The 19,843-nt window shown below is 37.1% G+C and overlaps 1 protein-coding gene across 1 annotated transcript in view; it reads right to left on the minus strand.

Annotated features, from left to right (window-relative positions):
* LOC144449895 (DNA topoisomerase 2-binding protein 1-A-like) overlaps nt 1-19,843 on the minus strand; it is a 56,011-nt gene that overhangs the window by 24,874 nt on the left and 11,294 nt on the right. Inside the window, exon 7 of the mRNA XM_078140441.1 lies at nt 43-108. Coding sequence (XP_077996567.1) covers nt 43-108 — 66 coding nt within the window. The remainder of the gene's footprint in view (nt 1-42; nt 109-19,843) is intronic.

Here is a 19,843-nt window from a genome sequence, read left to right on the forward strand (position 1 = left end):
AAAGGTCATGGAATTATACCATATACATGACACAGTACTTACCATGGGGATTATCTACTACTAGATGTGTACACTCATTCTGTCTAAGTTCACCTGAATATTTTCCACCTAAAATGACACAAAATGAAAGATTTCATTTAGAAAGTGGCATATTATTGATGATGGCTTAGAAGACATAGTTTACAAGGGGATAAGATATCATGTGACTTCATATCAACCAATCAATTTACACAGTTTTGAAAGAGGATATATCATGTGACTTTATACCAACCAATCAACTGACAGTTTTGAAAGAGGATGATAAATATATATCATGTGACTTCATATCAACCAATCCATTGAAAAGTCTGGAAAGAGGACATATCATGTCACTTCATATCAACCAATCAATTGACATACAGTTTTGAAAGAGGATGATACATATATCATGTGACTTCGTATCAACCAATCAGTTGACAGTTTGGAAGAGGATGATATATCATGTGACTTCATACAAACCAATCAGTTGACAGTTTTGAAAGAGTGTATATCATGTGGCTTCATAATTGTATTAATTATTCATTTACTTCTTCATTCATTGATTTATTTAAGATACCACAGTAGTCAGGCAATGTACATCACAGGCCACTAACACCTACATGTACATATTAATATATATTGTGTCATTCTGCCCTTACCAGCTAGAGGGCGCCCTGTCACACCTTACCTGACAGACTAATGTAAATACAGTATGTGGATCAAGTCTAAACAGGTGTATGACCTTTGACCTTTGATATCACTATGCATACGACCTTTGACCTGAGTGGAAATCAATATTTAACTTGCATGTATTTTTATCTGTGTATAACCAGGGTCAACAATACCTTTGCTGTCTAATACTTGTGTACAAAGCATATATCATGTTTTTTCATTTGAAGTGTACGTCACACGTAGTTCTGTGTGCAGTGTACAAAAGTCAACAGATCTCAGTGTACAGCTGGCAGTCCCGTTGAGAGGGAGGTATCGCAGACTGAAGACCCAAATTTTGCTGTGGATTTCTGCATTTACTTGAGTTATGTGGCTGATGTTTGAAGTAAAGTAACACACTGTACCGCCACTCCTGTCTGTAGTGTACAAAGTGTATATATTTAGGCGTACAGCTGGCAGTGGTGTGGAGGGGAGACATCACCAACACAAGGCTGAAATTCTGTGTGAATATATGCCATTACTTGTGTCTGATGTGTGAAGTAATGTAACACAGATATACCACTTCTGTGTGTAGTGTACAAGCCAAAGGAGACTGCTGAGCTGGCACTAGAAGGGAAGGTATCACCAACAGAATGACTGAAATTTTCCTGTGAATATATGCCGTTTAATAATTGTGATGCAGGTCTGATGTTTGAAGAACGTAATACACTACTCTACCACTTGTGTGTGACTGTACAGTTAGCAGTGAAAGGGCGGGAATTGTCGAACAAACTATAAACCAATTTTTATGCCAACTGTTTGGTGCTTACAACATACTTTTGAAGATTTTACTCATTTCTGTACATGTATACTGCTGACACAAGTTACGTATTGTTTAGACACTCTCCTACAGTCCTAGGAGTACAGCTGACAGTGGAGGAAGTAATTACCAAACAGAAAGCTGGTCAATTCACTGTGGGCATACTACATGTAGGTAATAGCAGTTTTTTGTTTGATGTTTTGAAGTGCACAATTACATTCTACACTGTAGAATAGTCTGGATGCCAAGGTGGTTTATAAATAGACTGCGAGTGGAGGTGTAAATTGTAACAATACCATATAGGAACTAGACTAGTGTAGAACAATACAGTGTCAAAATCAAACGTAATTTTATAAATTTTTCAAAAACGAAAGTAAATAAAAATTTTATTTTTTTCAAAAACGAAACTAAATTTTTTTTCAAAATAAGGAGTAAAAAATATATTAATGTACATTTGTGTCAATATCAAGAGCAAACCTATATTTTTGAAATTTTTCTAGGTCTATAAAAAAACTGTTTGGTTCCAGTTAATACCTTGTTTTTCACACAACCCTAAATTTTTTTTTACATATTCAAGAAAAAAATAAAATCGTGAAAATTGTGAAGTCTTGCATGAAATAGTGGATTCAGAAACTGACATCAACTTAAAAAGACAATATAAAACTGTTCTTCCAATCTGTAATGGATGTACATCTGATGAGAAGAAACCAATAATACAGAGACCATATAGAAAACAATGGAAAACATTACTATCTGAACTAGACACTCACAATCGAAAAAAAAATTTCTTTTTTTAAAATATAAAGTCTACCTATCCTACCTATTCTAAAATTGAGCATAATCGGAACCACACAATATTTTTGTTAGGCCTTATCTATGAATTGTACTTCATTGTCACAGACAAATCAATGACATAAATATGAAATATACAGTAACATTTATTTATACATAAAATTCTTTCTTTCTTTTTTCTCACAGATATACAATTGAAGGATTTGGACTCGGAACAGCTGCCAGGATAATTTGCTAATTTGAAGGGCAAATTGGACCAAAATTTTGCTTTTTTTATCGGAATATGACAAATTTGCAGTATCAACACACACTGAGAGACAGACTGTGAGTTCAAAAGTTGAGCTGACAGCAGCAAAGATATACCGTACGTATCACATTCTGACAATTATTTTGAACTGTCAACAGCAAAAACATGGCTGAAAAATACCAGATGGGATTCAGTACGGTTGAAATTGATGAAGATATATTAACATGTGCAGTTTGTCTGGAATGGTTCACCGACCCCAAAGTTCTGCCGTGCTGTCATTCATTTTGCAGTGTCTGTCTAGTCAAACTTGTCAACAAAAATAAACATATACGATGTCCAACGTGTCGGGAAGTCTTCAAACTACCGACAGGAGGAGTGGACAAACTGAAACCTAGTTTCTTCATAAATACGATTTTGCAATCAGCGGAAGAACAACGCGACAGCATGTCATGTGACACAGGTCAAAGTTCATGTGAGCTGTGTCAAGGGTCACGGCAGACAAGTCGGTGTATTGAGTGTGGTCTCGGCATTTGTACCAACTGCGCTCACATCCATACCAAGATTCCGGCAACGAGCGGTCATCGTGTGCTGACCTTCGACGAGTATGATAAAACCGTGAATGAAAGTTCGTCCGATGTTGACACGTTATCGTACTGCGACTCCCACGCTCGCAATCTACTCAAGTTTTTCTGCCAGACTTGCGAGTTCCCGATTTGTCATTCTTGTACCTTGGTTGAACACAGCCGACACCAACACAAACTACTACAAGATGCAGCAGCAACATTTCAAGAAACACTGCAACATCGTATGCAGCAGTTACGCCTCAAAAAACAGGAAATCAACCAGAGCGAAGAGGAACTTAAATCAAAGTCCTCAACCTCCTTACAGCAATGCACGGCGGAATACAACACAATCAAACAACAAACACAGGAGGCCATCGAACGGTTGAAAACGAAAGAAGCTGAACTTTTAGAGACCTTGAAAGTAAAGTTCGACAGGGTGAAAGAAAATGAAGATAAAGAAAGAAACAGTTTGCAGTCTAAAAAAGAACTCATTTTGAGTACAGTCGTAGCCGTGGAGAATCTACTCCAGTGTGACAATAAAGTACAGTTAATGTCATCATACCGAGAAACCATAAACTGTCTGGAACAATTACTAAATATTGACACGAAGCTAGAAATAGATACCAGAGTATCTACACAGGTTGAGAATCCAGCCGCACAGAATCTGGGGTCAGAGGTCGAAGGTCAAGTGTCACAGCCTCACAATGAATCCCAACAACCTGTTAGGGCATCTTCACAGATTCCAACTGTTCATGACCTGGGGTCAGAGGTCGAAGGTGAAGTATCACAGCCTCACACTGAATCCCAACCACCTGAGAGGGCATCTTCACAGATTCCAGTTGTTCATGACCAGGGGTTGGAGGACGGAGGTGAAGTGTTACGACCTCAACATGAACCCCAGGAACCAGAGGTCAGAGTACATCAAAGTCAACAGGTGATGTTCCAATCGACTCCAGAAACTGAAATATTGAGAGAAAGTGACCAAGTACCAGATCATTCAGAAGTATCAGAGATACCAGAACAGGATATACAAATAGTAAGTGAAAGAGAAGGTGAATTCACAGAAAGACAAGTTGCGTCTGAGGGTGAAGAGCACATACGAGGTGACAGACAGTTCCTGGTGGATGATCGTGTATCAGATGATGGACAAGTTCAGCAGCAAAGTTATCCATCAAATGTACATCCAACAAATGAAGAAGCAGCACACACTGAAGATAGAAACAGTATTGGAATGACAGATCACACTACCACTGCTATGGGACCACAAAGTAACAGAGAGGAAGACAGTGCAACCATAGCAGGTAGAGAAAGGTCAGACATTGGGTCATGTGACAAATCAGGTGACCTGAGTTCTGGAGCTGCAGCATCAAGCCTACAAACTGACCAACCAAAGATATCACAGACAGAGTCATGTGACATATCAGGTGACCTGAGTCCTGGAGCTGCAGCATCAAGTCAACAAACTGACCAACCAACAACACCACAGGCTGGATCATGTGACAAATCAGGTGACAGGAGTCCTGGAGCTGTAGCATCAAGTCTACAAACTGACCAACAAGTGATGTCACAAACTAGGTCATGTGACTTATCAGGTGACAGAAGCAGTCCATCTCATAGTCATAGAGTAGCAGATATTGCATCACAGCAGCACGTACTGACAACACAGAACACATCATGGAGGGCAAACTTCTTCCGATTTTCAAGGTCAAAGCCAAAAAACATTGCAAAGCCACCGACAATGGCCATGACCTTTATGAATGACCCTAACAAGTTAACTGTCGGTGATCATGTGACCATGAAGTTGACCAAAGTGGAAACAGATTCAACACGAGATAGCGTCCCAATTTGGAATCGTTTAACAACTGAGGTTGGAGACCCGAACGGGAATATCCGTGTGTTGTACAAATCTATCACTGAAGACTCCTGCATCATTAGTTTCAAATCAGAGATTTCTGGATTACACAAAATCCTGGTTAAACTTGATGGCCAACCTGTATCAGTGTCACCCGATCTTGTAACGGTGATCCCGAAAGTTAAAGTCGTAAAGCAGTTCGGGGGAAAGCGCGGATATCTACCAGGATACTTTAGTTCTGCCTCTGCTATCTCAGTAACCAAGCACGGACATTTGATTGTTGCTGATACTCAGAATAACAGAGTCCAGGTGATATGCACAGAAACGGGAAAAGTGATTCGTATATTTGCATCTGGTTCTTCCTTTCAACCAATAGGAGTGGCTGTCTCACAAACAGGTGTACAGTACATCACTGATAGACACAGCCGACAGGTTTTCGTCTGTGATGAAAACGGCAAACTTTTGAAAGTTTTCGGCAAAGATATCTTAAAATGTCCGACAAGTATTGCCGTGAATGACAAAGCTGGCCTAGTATACGTCATTGACACGAACCTGAAAGTTGTACGAGTATTTGTAACGGGGATCAATGAATGCGTCGAAATGCAGGGATCGGAATTTTGTCGGCTTCGCGATCTAGACCCTAAACATGTCGCTGTAACGAATGACGGAAACGTCATCGTATCGGGTAAACTGACGCAGCTTTTCTCTGGAGACGGCAGCTTACTGCACACAATCGGGCACACCGACCAGCAAGTTAGCTTTGGCGTCGCGACCGACAACAAGGATAATCTCTATCTCTGTAACTATCAGAACAAAGTATTCAAGCTCAGTACCCCGAGTATGAAATCTGAATTCCTGTTTGACTTGAAGGATTGCGTACCTCAGTTGAAATATACATCAAGTATTGTGAGAGATATCACTGTCATAAAACACACAACGTTAGCAGTTTTAGTCAATGACTTAACATCATCAGCAGTTTACTTAATATCATACAATTCAAACACATAAACCAGTAGTCCTGAAGGGACTGAACTGACATATGTCATATTGGAGAAAATAAAGGAGACACTACACTGTAAATACATCAACCATTGTGAAAGTTATCACTATCGTAAAACTCACAACGCTAGCAGTTTTTTAGTCTATGACTTATCATCATCAGCAGTTTATTTCATACATGTCCTGTATTTTGCAAAGTTATGCAGCTATGCTACAGTATCATTGGCAGTTCATGTACTTCACACTGTCTCAGCTTCTTGAAACTTACTGACATTGCAGTGGTAACATTCCAAGAGAATTTGTCCTTGGGATGAAGGAATGAGTTGTACTATTTCAAGTAGGGAATAATTGATGGCCAAAGTCCTTTTATTGGATTTCGGAATGATTTGTCGGCAATAAATGGTCACTAAATTAAGACCTGATACTTATTTGTTACAGATTGCCACAAGATTTATGATATAAAACAGGAATCTCATTAAACTAAAAGTTCTTTGACAGGTTTTAAATTTCATTGTCTCATGTTTCCTCTTGTAAAAACATGGTTCTAATTACACACTGTGTCACTGTATCTATTTCTAAGCAGCCATGAACTGAAACATGGGTTAAAGTAGAAAGTGGATCAGTGTGTCCTCTAACTTCACCAATTTGATGTGACACTGAAGCACACAATTTCTAGTGACGCACAAAAATTTGGTGTTCCCCTATCTCTTACTATGTGGTGAGTGTGCCCTCTAAGCCAATTTGACATGCCACTGATGCACACAATTTCTAGTGACGCACCAAAATTTGGTGTTCCCCTATCTCTTACTATGTGGTGACTCACAAGAAATCCCAGTTTTTATCACGTTGACTCACAAAAACAGTTTAAACACGTTGACTCACAAAAACAGAGTTTGACTATTAGAGGGCACACTGGACTGGATGTTTTTCCAAACTATTTTGTTAGCTGTAACAACTTACTCATAATATCATACACCTTGAACTGTACTCAATCACCTGTGTATAAATGTATTTCTGTAGCTGTATGCACAATAGATCCAATCAAACTAATTTGGTGTGTTTTTAAATATTTAATTCAAATAAAAGAATGAAAAAACCTGGAGACTTAAGCAAGTCTAGACCTGTGTTATGATGAAAAATACAGAGTGTAGACTCTCTTTATCAACCACGGTCTAATTTTACTATCTATTCATGACTTGAAACCATGGGTTTTAATGTAACAAGGAAACTTACCCATATTCAAGTCATTGTTTATAAAATTCAAGAATTTCAGCACTTTTCTATCTGTCATGCCACTACAGGGTGACATTCTGATTACCGTCAACATGGCATACCATTGAGTCACTAAAACTCTATAGTCTGTAGTTTACACAGTAGGGAACATGTCTGACTGTGGTGACCTTACATTTGATAGCCTACAGCTAAAATACGCAGACTTCACCAGAAGATTGTATGTACTGGGAAAACTGAGTGACCTTGGCATTTCTCATGAAGAGTGTATGTACATGTACACTACAGGAGAAACTGAGTGACCTTGGCATTTCTCATAAAGAGTGTATGTACATGTACACTACAGGAGAAACTAAGTGACCTTGGCATTTCACTCATGAAGTGTGTATGTACATGTACACTACAGGAGAAACTGCGTGACCTTGGCATTTCTCATAAAGAGTGTATGTACATGTACACTACAGGAGAAACTGAGTGACCTTGGCATTTCTCATAAAGAGTGTATGTACATGTACACTACAGGAGAAACTGAGTGACCTTGGCATTTCTCATAAAGAGTGTATGTACATGTACACTACAGGAGAAACTGAGTGACCTTGGCATTTCTCATAAAGAGTGTATGTACATGTACACTACAGGAGAAACTGAGTGACCTTGGCATTTCTCATAAAGAGTGTATGTACATGTACACTACAGGAGAAACTGAGTGACCTTGGCATTTCTCATAAAGAGTGTATGTACATGTACACTACAGGAGAAACTGAGTGACCTTGGCATTTCACTCATGAGTAAATTGTAACATACATTTATGATGTACATGTAAGTTGAACATTTCGAAAGTCAAGGCCACCATTTCAATAGCCTACGGTCAAGTCACATACATATACTTTCTAGTGACGCCTCAAAATTTGGTTTTCCCCTATCTCTTACTACGTGGTGACTCACAAGAAATGCCAGTTTTTATCATTTTGACTCACAACAACAAAATTTGGCTACCACTAGAGGGTGATGTGTCACAAAAATAAAATATTAGTTATGCAAGGCATGATGGGAAAAGGTAACAGCCAAAATCTCTCTGCTACATCAGTGTATCGGTATGAGACTATATATATTTTTACTCATTCACAAAGCACAACAAAGATGGTATCAAGAGTCAACAATTTGTCCGATAGAGGTGCTAAAGAAAAGAGCTAAGTACTTCAACTCTTAGTCTAATTCCCAGACAGGGATGGTATTTATGTACTTAAAAACTTCATCTCTTTCCCAGTCTAGTCAAGGTCCCAACGAAAGGTGTCAAGTGTGTTTGAACGCCATGGTGAGTGAAGAACGAACGAACAGTGCATGTCAGTAGTAATCCATCACAAATTGACAGGCTGTCATCATCACTCATTAATACATTTGATACAGCTGTTTTGACCATGTTTTGACTATCGGGCAATAATGATATGCAAATGTCAAACTCCTCCTCCAGTCTGTTTAAACTAAGGTCACATGGGGACGCGATGATGTCATCATGTTTATATGAACCCTGTGGGAGGGAGCACAGAATTATGTGCAATCGTTGGGGACCTTGACTAGACTTGGAAAGAGATGAAGTTTTTAATACATAATACTCTCCCTATCTGGAAACTAGACTATTCAACTCTAACCTGTCTATGTGTTATCATCTGTCAAGTAAAACAATAAACTAAACTTGTAAAATGATCAAATTACATCATAAATATATACATTACATTTTAATCTTCTGGCAACAGCTGTCTGTTTTAACAGTAAGACAGCCACACACCATATTCTAGGTTGATAATTTCCTCTACATATCACTACATTTTGGAACATTCCCATAACACACTACAAGGGGAATGAACTAATTTATCATGTGCAGGAAACAATGGCTGAAATACATATACATTTAGTGTGCTATAGAGAGGATAAACTTAAGGTTGACATATCCCTATCTATCTATATATTATGGAACATTCCATTGGCATGCTGCCCGTGGAATGAACCATTCTATAACGAGTGGGGTACACAGGCTTAGCGTGTACCTTGGCGTGAGTTATGAACCCCCCCCCCCCCCATATCACTACATTTGGAACATTTCCATCATATGCTGTAGGAGGAATGAACCATTCTATAGTATGTGGGTTACATAGTCTTAGATATAGGGTTTCTTGAGTTATCTCCCTCCATCCCTACATATCTCTACATTTTGGAACATTCTCACAATATGTTATAGGAGAATGAACCATAAAAATATCCCTTCCGTCCACTCCTACATATCTCTAAATTTTGGAACATTCCCATGATATGCTACAGGAGGAATGAACCATTCTTAAGTTTCTGGGGTACGAAGGCTGTGATATAGAGGGACAGTACAGATATGTAAAGTATGTAGACTTGAGTGTAATCAGATCCCTGTTATCATTTATAGTACGATCCAGTCACATCGATAAACATTCACTACCAAGATGGCAGCCGTACAACAAACATCACAAAGTGAACTTACAGGCATCGTAGTCTGTCCTACATGTTCAGACAGATACAAAAATCCTAAACTTCTACCATGTCTTGATTCTGTATGCGAGGGATGTCTCATTAAGTTGGTTGATGGGGATGGAAAAATTCAATGTCCAACCTGCCAGGAAATTTTCCAACTGGATTCTGGAGATGTTGGAAACCTTGAGAACAGCATGTTCATCAACAGCATCTTGGAATGTGGCAACACCCAAGGTGATAAAGGAGTTACTAAATCTACAGATTCGACAGACTCCAGTAAGTGAAATTGTCCAATTTTTTTCAAATCAAATGGTAAAATTTGAAATCTGAGGAAGTTGTGCTAAAATTTCTTAACTTTGCCATATTGTGAATGTTTTCATCTGATGTTCATATTCATGTCTGACTTTCATTAAGAGAACATTTATATGAAATTTTCTTTGTTCTACGCCAACATGAACATTTCAAAATTTACTGACAGTTATGGTAAAAATATTCTGCATATTTTCATCTCAATTCTCATGTTCATATTTGTGACTTTCATTATAAAAGTGAAAACTCCTCTGAAGTTCTCATTGTTCAAAACCAACATGAAAATTTGGAAATCTACAAGAAGTCATGGTAACTTTTCCCAACACTGCCATATTCTGCACATTTTCATATGATGTTCATATTTTGTGTGTGACTCTCATAAGTTACGTTTCTCTAATGTTCTCTTTCTTCAAATTCAAAATAAAAATTAGAAAGTTGCAGAAAATTGTGGTGAAATTTCTAAACACTGCCATATTCTGCACATTTTCATCTGCTGTTCATTTTTATTTTGTTACTAACTTTGACTGGGGGAAAATTTCTCTGAAATTCTTTCTTCAAATCCAACATAAACATTTGGAGAGTTATGAAAACTAAAATCTTTTTAAAATTAAATGTTTTATTTCCTTGTTCCTAGTCTAATTTTAGAATCAATTTTTATGTCATTAAAATTTTCACCATTTCCCATTCCGGTGGTAGAAACTTTCGATACTGTTGAAATTTTCATTACTTCCTTACTCTCAGTCCAGTTATAGAAACAACTTTTATGACTTTTGAAGTTTTCCAGACTTATTCCCATTCCGGTGGTAGAAACTCTCTATAGTGTTAAATTTGTTCACTATTTCCTTACTCTTGGTCCACTTATAGAAACAACTTTTATGTTGTTAAAGTTTTCCATACTTATTCCCATTCCGGTGGTAGAAACTTTTCATACTGTTGAAATTTTAACTTTTCCTTTTCCGGTTGTAGAAACTGTTTATAAATTTGAAATATCCTAAAACCCAGACTGACTATTTAGTATCTCAGGAAGTCACAGCTAATGGTTTGTTTCCTGACACAAAATCAGACAACATAACTGTAGACACCTACAGCCAGATTGCAGACACATTTTAGAGTTGTAAAACTTTACACGCACTGTTTAATATGATATTTTGTCAAAACAATGTCCTCATTAAACCAACAGAAGAAGAACTGAACTACGAAGTCACCTTTGACCTTTGACAACACATAAACACTCAGCTTACAAGCCCCGCTGGGCAACTAAACATTGTAATAGAAACACTCTAAATAGTAGAAAAATAAGTTTCATATCATACCACATAAAATAGACTGTCTGTGATATTGCAATTTCAAATCTCTGTCATTGACTGTAGTTACTTTTATTATAGACAGGCTACACCCATCACAAGGAAAAAAATTAAATTTTTGAAATTTTAGTAAAAATCATATTTTACATCTTTCTTTATAAGAAATTTTGGTTACAATTTGTAAGTTATGCTTATTATTATTTTTTTAATCTAAAATAAATTTAAGATGTGGCAAAAATTTACTGAAAAACAAGAATTTTTGAAAGTTAATAAATTTCACTTTCATTGTGATAAATGAAGACATGTTAATACCACTTCAACCAAAATTTTGGTGGCAATTCATAACTTATAGTTACTTCTCTATTTCAAACTCAAAATAAAGTTCTGAAGGATCAAAAAGTTACAAAAAGCAAGAATTTTTAATCACACCACTTTGGAGGAAGAAAGTACTCTAAGCTATCACCTACAGTTATCAATGTCTGTTGTATAATTTACCGCCAGATAGCAGACACATTTTAAGTTTAAATTGTTTACTTTCACTGTTTTATCTCAACATCTTTAGTCTGTCTACAGGCACTGACCTGGATCAAACAAATATATACAGCGGAAATAATAACAGCATTCACTTTCAATGATTAAACATGTTTGATAAGAACCAGATTCAACCAAGAAATATCAACAAAAGCTGAGACTGCAATTTAAACAAAATTAGATTTTTGGTCAGACTGTCTGTTTAGTCGCAGCATGTCCTTAGCACATCATTAGTTTGTTTCCTGACAGCAATTTCTGAAGTCAGACAGTATGACCTCACACAGCTATCAATATCTGCCTGCAGACACATTTCGATTTCACAGGTTTACTTCATTTTCTGCACTCTGTTTTATGTCAACACCCTACATCAAATACTCTACATTTTTGTAGTTGTCAAATATCTTTTCAACGAAAATTTTTGTGACATTTTATAAATTATGCTTATTTCAATATTTCCAGACCAAAATAAAGTTATGAAGCAGCAAAAAGTTACAGAAAGACAACAATTTTTAAAAAGTTTCAAAATTCACTTTCAGTGCCTTACATAAATGAAACAGTTCACTTGGGAATGCAATGTTTTCTGTGTCACCACTACACATGTACATATTCACATCTATTTATGGGTGTTCTCATTATTATTGTTGTAACACAGATATATCCGATTTCAATAGAAATTATTTAGTATGTCCTGGTATCACCATGTGGTCGTCTGGGCTATCATTCACTGCCCTGGGTAAGGATACCAGTCTCAGTATGATCTCTCTATAGAGTACTCATTGAGTCGACATTCTATCACTCAAGTCTTTTGTTTTTAACATACTTACATGTACAGGTCAAACTGAGTTACCTTGGCATTTCTATTAGGCCTAACACAAAAAAATTGTGTGGTTCCGATTTCGCTCAATATTAGAAAAGGTAGATTTTTCATATTCCTTTTTTTTCATATGTGAGAGTGTCTAGTTCAGGTAGTTATGTTTTCCATTGTTTTCTATATGGTCTCTGTGTTATTGGTTTCTTCTCATCAGATGTACAGCCATTACAGATTGGAAGAACAGTTTTATATTGTTTTTTTAAGTTGATATCCGTTTCAGCATCCACTATTTCTTGCGAGACTTCACAATTTTTGTAATTTTATTATTTTTTTCTCGAATACGTAAAAAAGTTCAGGGTTGGCAGTGGAAAACTTGGTGGAGTCCGTAACCGGAACCAAATAATTATTTTTTTTAGGCCTAAATCTAATGTGATATGAGATCATTTACACACACTTGAACAACTTTAAATGCAAAATAAATCACCACAGAGATGCCACACACAGTGGGGATATAGAAATAGACAAGTTACCATGTTGATTATCAGTTGGAAAGTAAACAAATGAAGCCATTAAAGTGGCCATATGGATGAGGATTGGGTATTTATTTTGGATCTTTAATTTATAAAACAATTTTATGGCTTTCTACTTGAAAAATCAATGTGAAATGACATTGACCAAGTCTATGTTTGTAACTCAATACATTGCAAAAAGCTAAAAAATGTGTAAAATTTTTGTTATAATTGTACGTACAATAACAAACATTTTACACATTTATAAATTTATTGAGTTACAAACATAGACTTGGTCAATGTTGTTTCACATTGATTTTTCAAGTAGAAAGCCATGATAAAATTGTTTTATAAATTAAAGATCCAAAATAAATACCCAATCCTCATCCATATGGCCACTTTAAAATCATCAAGTCAATGTGTAATGTTATTATCGATAGGAAAGTAAACAATTGAAGCCATTAAAATCATCAAGTCAATGTGTAATGTTATTATCAGTTGGAAAGTAAACAATTGAAGCCATTAAAATCATCAAGTCTATGTTTAATTTTTTTGATCAGAAGTCTATCACCTTGTTTGGGTAATCTTATAATATAAAGTAAATACATTGAATCATGGAAGTGTAATATTATGATAAACTGACAGATTTGTCACTGTGTAACAAGTGATAATGAGTGTACACAAAATATTTTTTCATCTACATCTTTTACAAGGGTTGTACATTTGATAAATGATCACATACCAAGTATGACTCAGTGTACACACCAAAATATCTTTCAATCTACGGTTCTGACAAGTTTTAAATTTGCTAAATGATCACTAATTATAAGGGTACACAGCAAAATATTTTCATCTACATCTCTGACAGGGGGTTCCACATTTGATAAAAAGATCACATACTAAATTTAACTGTAGACACCAAAATATATTTCAATCTATATCTCTGACAGGAGTTTAAATTTGATAAATGATCACGAACTAAATATAACTGTACCATACACAACAAAGCATTTGTCAATCCATGTCTCTGACAAGTTTTGAATTTGATAAATGATCACTAACTATAGGGGTACGCCACAAAATATTTATCAATATCTCTCTCTGACAGGGGTTGTACCTTTGATAAATGATCACTACCTAAATATAGCTGTAAGTGTAACTGATATGTTATCAATGAAGTCAGACAGAACATATGTACTTGGTATGTCTGGAATGTCTAGAGTATCTCCTCTAACTACACCATGTACATGTATGATAAAGCAGTCACTTAACGCTAACACTATTAGTATTACCAGCGTACAATCCAGTTTTGTGGGTATTTTTGAGTTTCACCTTTCCCCTACCACGCCTGGTATTTCACTAGCAGCCATTTAGTTTTATAGTATTACTAGACTAGACTCCAGTCCTGTTGGTACTTTTTGAGTCTCACCTTTCCCCTACACCATGCCTGGTATTTCACTAGCAGTCAGTTTGCCCTCTAGTGATAGCCAAATTTTGTTGATGTCGGTCAAAATGATAAAAACTGGCATTTCTTGAGAGTCACCACATAGTAAGAGATAGGGGAACACCAAATATTGGTGTGTCACAAGAAATTGTGTGTGTCATTGGCACGTCAAATTGGCTTAGAGGGCAGACTGCTAGCAGCCATTTACTTTTAAAATGAATGTTCAGGCAGAAAGAAGGTGCAAATTATTATTGGGTTTGAAATTTTTCCCACGGTGAGATAACGTCAATAGTGTCACCACATGATTAGAACCAACTTCAAGGGTTGACATATACAATGTAAACATAATTACCATATTCAATTGGGGTTAAAGGTTACTGCAGGAAATCATATGTTAATTTACATGTAAGTTTATGCGAGGCATGGTAGGAGAAAGACAAGAGACAAAAATCTCAACTAGGCTATAGATTCTATGTTAACCTTATACATTGGAATAACTTGAGTTGATTTCGTTGACAGATATGACCTCTTCCCATAAATACGTTCTATAGAAAATGTATGTATCATGTTAATACGATATCATGTATCCTACATCAACTATTTAGAGTACGCATCACTGTTAATAAATATGCTATTTTTTCGATTGCTGTCAAATAAATTATATTATAATTGTAGCCAGTCCAAACTTACAATTCATTCCCCACAATGTGTAGCATTCAAGACATTTCTCTCGGTTATCAGGTTCTGATTGTCAAAACCTAAAATTTGCTCTCAGAATATGTAAATATGAAATTAAAGTGGAATAAAGTATAATATGCTTGTAGCCAGTCCAAACTTACAATTACCTTGCATACTGTGTAGCATTAAAGATATTATCAGGTTCTGATTGTCAACACCTAAAATTTGCTCTCAGAATATGTTAATATGAAATTAAATTGGAATAAAATAAATTTTGATGGTCAATACCCCTGGAAAATGACCCAAATCAAGTGTATGAACCCTGGCCCAGGCAAATGGCCAAATGAATCTACCCTGCGTGAACTTATGGGCTTTGCCTAGTAATGATATTATACTTATAGCTGGTCAAAGCTTACAATTTTAGTTTGCATACTGTATAACATTCACAGGACATTCCCCCCAGTACTCAGGTTCTATTTTTTCACTTGCTGTGGACATTTCATAAATTGCAATAAAGTACAATGTAATTGTAGCCGGTCCGAACTTACAATTCATTCCCACAATGTGTAATATTCAGAACATCTATGAGTCATTTGGTATGTCCAGAAATAACCATGTTGAGTACCAATATCTGATATCACTTGCTGTGTACATTTGAAATACCTAAAGATTGGTAACACATCGAAAGTCACAAATTTTTCTCACAATATATAAATATCGTCAGAAAATCTGAGAGTTGTGTTAATGTCACACATTGTATACACATTGGATGCCTTGCATCAATTTAGTTAGTCTAGTGGTTATCTGTGACTTTGAATCTCTCTCCATGTCTAGAGGAATGAGTGGTCATGAATGCTACACATTTTTTACACATTGGATACCGTGTATCAACTCAGTTAGTCTAGTGGTTATCTGTGACTTTGAATCTCTCTCCATGTCTAGAGGAATAAGTGGTCATGAACTAAAAGTTGTTCATGCAAATGAGTAAAACCCCTTTAAGTGTTAAAATTATGTAAATAGTGTATTTAAGTAAGTCTACATACTGCTTTGATAAATGTACCTTTCAAAATATGGAAATTGTACAAAGGGGTGATACAAACTTCCAGGTATTTATAACCCCTTATTAGGCTCACATGTCCATAGGTCATATGCAGTGTGCCCTCTAAGCCAATTTGACATGCCACTGATGCACACAATTTCTAGTGAGGCACCAAAATTTGATGTTCTCCTATCTCTTACAATGTGTTCTTACAAGAAATCCCAGTTTTTCTAATTTTGACTCATAACAACAAAATATGGATACCACTAGAGAGCATACTAATCCTGTGTGCTGAATAGTCGGTCACTCTATTGACAAATACTAAATTGTGAAAACCTTGTTAATCTAAATATCTGTCTATTTCTGAACATAGATCATCCAGGGTCACCTCCATCTGTTGAAGACTCAACTCAAAACAAAGAAAAACTGGCACTGTACATCGACCAGTTACTGGTACAACGCAACGAACTTGAAAAAAGTAAACTATGCATGGAGAAACAGCAGGAGTGCAGTCAGGAGAAATACCAAACACAGAGATCGAAGATCAGTGCATTCATAGAAGAAATCGTGTCAAAAGTCAGGGAGGAAGAGAAACGGCTCATCAACGGTTTAGAAAGCGTTTACGAAAAGATGACAGAGAGCGAGAAAATTGTGACGCAAGATTTAAAACGTAAGGAAGACGTTATAAAGAGCGTCCTTAGCGAAGTGCAGCGACTTCTCAGAGACGATGTTAGTCAACCGGGCGTTTACCTTGAGGCATTTAAGTGTCTTGAACGTGTGACTAGTATTACGACGAAACACGACAATAGTGAGCCAGCTATCGTAGAGTTTGTAGCCAAGGAAACACAAATTTGTGAATCACTGGGTTCAATTGTCGATAATTTGGATAAAGCATGTAAAGGCAGATCTCATGACGGTGAAACGAGTGATGCCGCGCTTCAAGACGCCAGCTGGGCCGAACAACCAGTACGTTTGAACACCTCTCACAAAATCTCGAAGTTTGAAAAAATGACAACGCAGTCTGCTGCATCTAATGTACCGAAATCAAAAACGGCAAACAGTACCGCATTTCTCACGACATCCAAAGGGAAGAATGTAACAACAGCAACAGCTGCCAATCTTCCAAAATACCCCGTTCAATCTCCGCCACCATCACCGGGGCAATTTGCTACATTCTCAATGAAACCTCCTGAACCAAAGCCGTTGGTTAATCCAATTGAAATGCGCACATCGACGCAACTTTACACGCCTCAAAAGCTGCGAGTTGGCGAAGATGGTACAATAGAATTCTCGACCCTTAAAAACGAGCCAATAGATGGAATGGTTGTGGAGTTGCAGGCACCAAGCGGTCAAAAAAGAACCGTAACCATGACTACAACGGAGGATACTAACGGCGATATCGTACCCACCGTACACTTCACCCCGAACACATTCGGTTTGCACTCGCTGTCGGTAACAATCGGTAATGCTGACGTAGGAGATTCTCCATATAAACTTGAAATTATGCCGCCATGGAGTCTCGTAAAGTCTGTCGGTAAATACGGTAACAATTCCGATCCCGAAGAGTACGTATGCATTTCAAGTATTACGAAAACGCTGGGTGGCGATATCGTTGCCGCTGATGTGCACAGGAAGAGACTTCTCTTTATCGATATCAAGACAGGAGAAGTTAAGAACGAGATCGATTGTGCCAAATTAGGCGATATGTTTGATCCGTGCGATTTTGTTGTTATGGCCGACTGTATTCTAATCGTCAGCTACGGAATTGTTAATGTCATCGTATGCAACAATGAAGGTAAACTCGTTCAAACATTCGGTGGCGGCGCACTTAAGAAACCGTGCGGATTGGCTGTGAGTTCTGAGGCACAGCGAGTGTTTGTAGCAGATGAAGAAACCAAATCTATCCACGTATTTTCGCTGCAAAGTTTCGAGCATGTCGGAACCTTTCCATGCGCAAATGGTATGCCCACAGACGTAGCAGTCAACAGTCAGGGACACGTTGTCGTATCTGTCAAACAAAGTATTTTTTCTGGTAGTACTGCATCTCTCACGATGTTCAACACCAACGGTGAATGTTTGTATCCTGGCAACCCAGATGATGATGACGAGAATGCATACGGCAGAATCGCAGTTGATAACAATGACAATATCTACATGTGCGACCTCTTAGCAAATAAGGTGAAGAAATACAACAACCGGTGTGCATTTGTGTGCAATCTTGATAGTGCAAGAGATGGTCTGGTTGGTGTAAGCAGTTTAGCAGTAACCAATGACAAACCATGTAGAGTAATCGTCTTGGATCCTGGCCATTACCCATCCTGGCTTTTGTTGTTTGCATAATTTACATTAGCTGAGTTTTACCGACTGTGAATTGCATGAATTTACATATATTAGCATATATTTGCATAAACATTGGGGACAGTAATCACATCAAGAAATAGCGCAAGGGATGGTCTGATTGATGTAAGCAGTATCCCCACAACCAATGAAAAAGCATGTAATTAATCATCCAATAGTCAAGTCATTATATAAGCATACATTTACATATATTAGCATAAATTAACATAACAATAGGATTAAAGTCAATAGATACATCCATTCCCATCATACGAGTTGCAATTTTGTTTTCACCAAATTTATGGGGATATTTTGACAAAGGGAATGAATTTTACAAGAGTTTGACACTTTCAGACTTCAATAAAAGCTAAAACACAGAAATATGTTTTGCAGTTACCATAATTATATTTGTAATAGGAAATTTTTGTAGTAACTTTAATGTTTATGGAAAGATCTATACTATAGAGAATGTGTTCCCTGATGTGTAAATCAATAAGGAACGGGTACCATAATTTCAGTACGGAGTACTTTTGGTACTTCCCCTGATGTGTAAACTGATAATGATATGGAGTGGGTACCCATCAGTACCCATAATGTCAGTACCCATAGAACAAAACCCAGAAACTTAAAATTACCCTAGGACTAGTAGGAGCTCTGGTACTTCCCCTTAGGTTGAGATATGGCAGGTCTTGCTACGGTCAAAGTAGGGTCACATCATTTACACACCCAATAGACAGAAGTAACATCAATAGCCCCATCTACACGGCACTAAAAATCCTACCTGAGGTAGGATTCAGGACAGTTTAAAGCCCATGTAGACGCAAACACGTCCTGAACCTGTCCTGAAACCGTCCTGACTTAGGACATCTTTGAGAGGTTTCCTGAAACCCTCCTGACTTCATCCTATGTACTTTCAGGACGGAAGGCACGACATCTATGCTGTAACCTTTCTACGTGTAGACACAAATCTATCCTACCTCAGGTAGGACTTGGGACTGCCTCAGGTAGGACGACCTATGTGTAGATGGGGCTAATGAAAGAAATACAGTGTTTTGTTATGGGTTCTACATAGTGTAGTCCTATATTTTGGTACTGGATTTAATTTAGCTGAATACCTGCAAAGCTATAAATGTATGTATGGTTTGAAGAATGTAGAAAAGAATACCATTTACGTGTGTGTGAGAGTGATCGTAGTTGTTGGTTACGGTATACATGT

This window comes from Glandiceps talaboti, chromosome 19 (assembly GCF_964340395.1).
Source record: "Glandiceps talaboti chromosome 19, keGlaTala1.1, whole genome shotgun sequence".
NCBI classification, from domain to species: domain Eukaryota; kingdom Metazoa; phylum Hemichordata; class Enteropneusta; family Spengelidae; genus Glandiceps; species Glandiceps talaboti.